The sequence below is a fragment of the Penaeus chinensis genome, chromosome 22 (genome assembly GCF_019202785.1).
Source record: "Penaeus chinensis breed Huanghai No. 1 chromosome 22, ASM1920278v2, whole genome shotgun sequence".
NCBI classification, from domain to species: domain Eukaryota; kingdom Metazoa; phylum Arthropoda; class Malacostraca; order Decapoda; family Penaeidae; genus Penaeus; species Penaeus chinensis.
The window spans coordinates 2,678,919-2,683,918 of record NC_061840.1 but is presented as its reverse complement, the minus strand read 5'-3'; the positions used below and the strand labels follow the sequence as shown (position 1 = coordinate 2,683,918).

The 5,000-nt window shown below is 34.9% G+C and overlaps 1 protein-coding gene across 2 annotated transcripts in view; it reads left to right on the top strand.

The window, feature by feature from the left end:
• Window positions 1–5,000, top strand: part of LOC125036850 (ras-related protein M-Ras-like) — a 20,639-nt gene that overhangs the window by 1,264 nt on the left and 14,375 nt on the right. The window contains exons 1-4 of one of the 2 annotated variants that reach the window (XM_047629732.1): window positions 1,256–1,386; window positions 1,771–1,897; window positions 2,061–2,374; window positions 3,937–4,090. In XM_047629732.1, the coding sequence (XP_047485688.1) occupies window positions 2,188–2,374; window positions 3,937–4,090 (341 nt within the window). In that variant the 5' untranslated portion in view covers window positions 1,256–1,386; window positions 1,771–1,897; window positions 2,061–2,187. Of the gene's footprint in view, window positions 1–1,255; window positions 1,387–1,770; window positions 1,898–2,060; window positions 2,375–3,936; window positions 4,091–5,000 lie in introns of those variants that run through there. The other variant, XM_047629731.1, reaches the window with a different exon arrangement.

Here is a 5,000-nt window from a genome sequence, read left to right as displayed (position 1 = left end):
TGTGTCGTTATTGTTATTAATATTGTGGGCCTTCCATTTAGAGTTATATAATGCCTTTGAATCAAACATAGCCTATATAATTACAATAAAGTACTGTTTTGAAAGCCAGTAAGAGTTGATGAGCAAGCTGTCATGATTTGATTATCAATTTTACCTGAAAATGATGTAGAAGAATGAAAGGAGCCTAACCTAGCTTTGCAAGTCGGCAGGTGGTTGGCTGTCACAGACACAATTGTAGCAAGTGCTGGATTTCCGGATTTATTTTCTTTTTAAAAATATTCCTGTTAATTCTGGGTATAAGGGCAATCATATATATTGTCATGTAGCATTATAAAATGTGTTAAGGCACTATGCCTATCAATGCATGGGCAACTAAACTTCAACACGTAGTTTCAAAGCTTATAGACCTCCCTGACAATTAAGTGCCCCCCCCCCCCCAATTCTATCCAAGCTGTCTTGCAAGGATATATCACAAATGCTTGTTGGTCTTTGTTTAAGCCCAAAATGTGTAGAATGCAGGAAAAACCAACAGGAAAAAAGTCCTATTTAGAAAGTCAAAGTTGCCTCCTATACATTTACCAAAATCACATTGATGAAGGACAGAGGCATAAAAATTATGTAACTAGTTAAAAAGAGTTGTAGGTGTATTTTTGTATGTGTGATTTTTTTTTGTTGTTGTATTTTCAGTGTCCTTTTTTATCTATGATCATTATATCACTTTTTTTTTTTTAATAGTGGTAGGCCTTCTGTCACAGATCAGAAGTTTAAAGTAGATGAGGCTAAACCATGGCACATACACTTTTGAGAAAGACCAATTTTGAAAGCCACTGAGAGTTGGAAGGATTCACATTTTTGAAGTGCAGTGGAGGTGTAGTTGCTGTCCTAGCTACTGAATATGTATTTTTATCTAGTGTTTGGAATATTTTTTGGGGAATAATTACTAGCATTATTGGTAATCCATTGCATTAACTGTTCAGTATGTGGAAATAAGCTTTAGTTTATCTTTTTTCTTTGTTTTTTAATTTCAAATATGAACCATCAAAATTTCCTCTTACATCACAAGGCATTATCTTGGGAAAGGATGGTTTCCTGTATCACTCAGCATATCTGTTACATAAATCTAATCAGCCTGAGCCACCAGCTGGAACCTGAAAAGTCAAAAGTCAACAGGAAGAGACCCTCGCAGAACCCACTAAAGAGGGAGGGCCCCAGAGCACTAAAGTTCTGGTCTCCTGCCTGACTATGGGCTAGGATTATTAGTCTTGTGCATTGCTATACATGTGAATTATTTATTATTACTCAAGTATCGTATAATTGGTGTGAAGAGGTTTGGCAGGATGCACATGGCCCTCTTCTTTTCATGAAGTGATAATCTCTGATAGATAAGTAATATGTTGAGTGATTATTTGTTGGTTGCATTTTAGGCCTTCCTTATGTGATTCTCATTAGTAAGAGTGATTTAAATTTATCTTGTGTAGGAATATAAGCATAAATATTTTACCTCATACTGGTATTATTCCAGATTACAGAAATTTCAGAAATCTTTATTGCTGAAAGAAAGCTTAATTTTTACAGTTCATTCAGTTCACATTTACAGTGGTACTGGTTCAAAAAGTAAATCACATAAAATCACATTGTGCAATTAAACAAATCTTTTGTCATTTAGAAACATATTTACCTTCTTTCACTTCTGCTTATTTGATGTAAGGTATTTATAGACTAAAGAAGTGGATTGTTGGGAAGTTTACCTCAGGTTTTTAATCTTCACAGGTTCAGCTGGTCATGTTAGCACCTCCATGTGCAGCCGGTGGTGCAGTGTGTTGTGGAGTTCCGGTGCTTTTGTTACTGCAACCCCACCTGCTGCTTCCCCCACTGCCTCCCCTGCTGGCTACATAAGGTGTGTAAAAGAATTGTCAGTTCTTCCATCAGTGCTAATAATAGTTTGGAAAGATTTCTTGTAAGAATAGATGTATTATTGCATTTGAATTGTGGATTCTATAAGTTTGATTTTAGTATATATACTCCCACTAACCCTCCAGTCCCCTTGTTGACCCTCACAGGTGCGACTAGCAGTGCCACGGGGAAGGGGAGGGTGCCAAAGGGTGGAGGAAGTAGGGGAGAGAAGCAGGAACACTGGGAAGGGGACGCCAACCATCGTCTGGGTCAGGCAGTACAAACAGCAGCAGGATGTCGAAACCCCCGTCTGACAAACTCCCGACCTTCAAGCTGGTGGTGGTCGGGGATGGTGGTGTGGGCAAGTCGGCCCTCACCATTCAGTTCTTCCAGCGGCTGTTTGTCACTGACTATGACCCAACCATCGAAGACTCGTACATCCAGCACACTGAGGTGGATGCTCAGTGGTGTATCCTTGATGGTAAGAGGATTTTCCTGATACGTTTCTTTTAGTTTTTGGGCCGTTCATTTGGGGGGTGGTAATGCGGTATATACTTCACAGCTCAATTTAAAACTTGCACTAAAGAAATTGATATTTATTATGGAATTATTTTATTTGTTTAGTATTTATTTTTCTTTAAAGTGTTTTGATATTGTCAGTTGAATAGGGTGCTTCATCCATATTATATGCATAAAATTATGTACATATTTCATACACCATATGCATTGTGAAATAATTTATATATGATTAAGCTGGAATCAAACAAGTGTTGAATAAAACATTGATAGTTCTGTCATGGTTTTATATTTTTTTATATATTGTATTATCATTTCCTTGAAAAAAAGAAACTAACTAGACACAGATATATATGCTATGAAGGAAGATATTCAACTGTGTGTTGCAATTTACATATTTTTGCAGCTTTTGCTGTAAAAACCAGTGATTTTATTCTACATTAGTTCAAGGAAAGGGAAGGAGTCGTATGACAGGTACTATATCCTGATTGATGTTCACATTGCTCTTAGGTGAATTTGCTAAGTTGTTCTGCAGTATATATACTTTGCAGTGTGAAAATTTATTGATCAGCTATTGAACTCCTTCATAGGGGAGGAGAGTAGTAAATCAAGTATCTAAGATTTAGAATATTAGGATCATCTGATGTAAATATGATCAATGTTCTTTGAAGTAAGTTAGTGGCTTTCCTGATGCTGTTAAAAGCATTAGAAGTTGCTTATGAATTGTTAATTGTAATGGCTTTCCTTTTGGGTTACTTTTACAATTACCTTAAGGATTATTGCTTATAAGATGTTAATTATGATTCTATATAGTCTAGAGGAGTATCACTTTCTTTGTCAATGTCAATGAACTCAAAATTATTTGCAAAGAAATTAACTTTTCCAATATTGGGAATGCATAATTTACAGTTTATATGGCTGGCAGAACTGTGAACCTCGGAAATCTTTTATTGCGGTTCTTATATCGTAGTAAAGAAGCCCATAATAATGATCTTCATATATTTTTGTTGAACAGTATATAGTTCTTCATTATCATTCTGCAGAGCATTATATCATCCTAAAAGAAAGTATAGCTGTTAGATTCCAAAAGTCGTGCTTTTTTTTTTTTTAACAGCTTTGATGCACTGATATTACTATTATTATTTTTTTTTTTTTTTCCCTGGGTAACTTAGATATGGCCTACAACTGTCCCTGTTAGACCTGTATGAATTTTACTCTACATTCTGACTTACTAAAATAATGTATGATTATTCATGATGATTCATAATGCACAGAGTTGTAGCATGGGATAGATATTCATCATTTCAAACAGTTATTTCTGGAGTATATTAAAAAGTAATAATTGAATATATGAGAAAAAGAAAAAAAGAGAAAAAAGAGATAATTATGAAGAGGAAAAATGTCTGGGATTCAGCAATTTTGAATGTCAAAATATTTCAAATGTAGAGAGCTTCAGATTACTTTTCACAGACTGTAATATACATTATGTTTTTATTATTCATTATTGAAATAACCTTTCCCTTTTAGTGCTAGATACTGCAGGACAGGAAGAGTTCAGTGCAATGCGGGAGCAGTACATGCGGAAAGGAGACGGCTTCATGTTGGTATATTCGGTCACCGATAAGCAGAGCTATGAGAATATCCCACACTTCTACACACAGATTCTGCGTGTTAAAGATAGGTGAGTATGAGAAAGGAGACAAAGTATCAGTTATTTTGTTTTACTTTTTCTTACTTTCTCTCTTTTTTTTCTTTTTTTCTTGTTTTAGCAGTATTTTCTAAAATGTGGTATCCATGAAAAATAACTTTGCCTGTGTGGCATGCAATAAAAACTGTTTTTGATAAATTTTAAATACTTATATGCACTTAAATGCTAGTGTAAATGCACCTAGTAAATTTATTGATTAATGTTGGTAAGCACACTGACAATGCTATTAGTGTAATTTGTAACAAAAGTTTTTGCACATGCAAATATGCACAAATACAGACAAGGCAAATTTTCTCATACATATCTGGTTGTCACTGACATGAAGTGAGTACATTCAAGATAATTGTTTTCATCAAGATTGTTAAGACCTTGGAAGGGTATCTTTGCCACTTTAAGTCTCATTTGGGATGTTAACCAAAGTCATTAGCATATGCTAAAAGTTGAACTATGCTGAAAGCCCCTGTTAGGATGAAAATGCATAAATCAGGGGGCTTCTTATATTGTAACAGAATTGATATCAATCTCTTTGGTTATGAAGGGGAAAATATAGATATATTTGTACAGAAATTATGCCAAAGTAATCGATGAAACAAAAGGGAGCATGCATATGGATATATAGAGCTTGCAGTAAATAGTTGTCTTGATATCTCTGTGTCTGTATTGGTTTTAAGGTGTACTGGTTATGTGATCACTCAACCTTACTTTGTTATACAGGGGCGATAAAAAAGTACTTGGCCAGAAGTACATGAGTAGGGAATATATCTTGGGACATGAAGAACATGTTATATGTGTCTTATGCTGTCTTGTACAAAAAGTTGCAGGGTTGGGATGATTATTATCTAAGTCTAAAAACAAAAAATCATTCAAACGTACACAGGGAGAG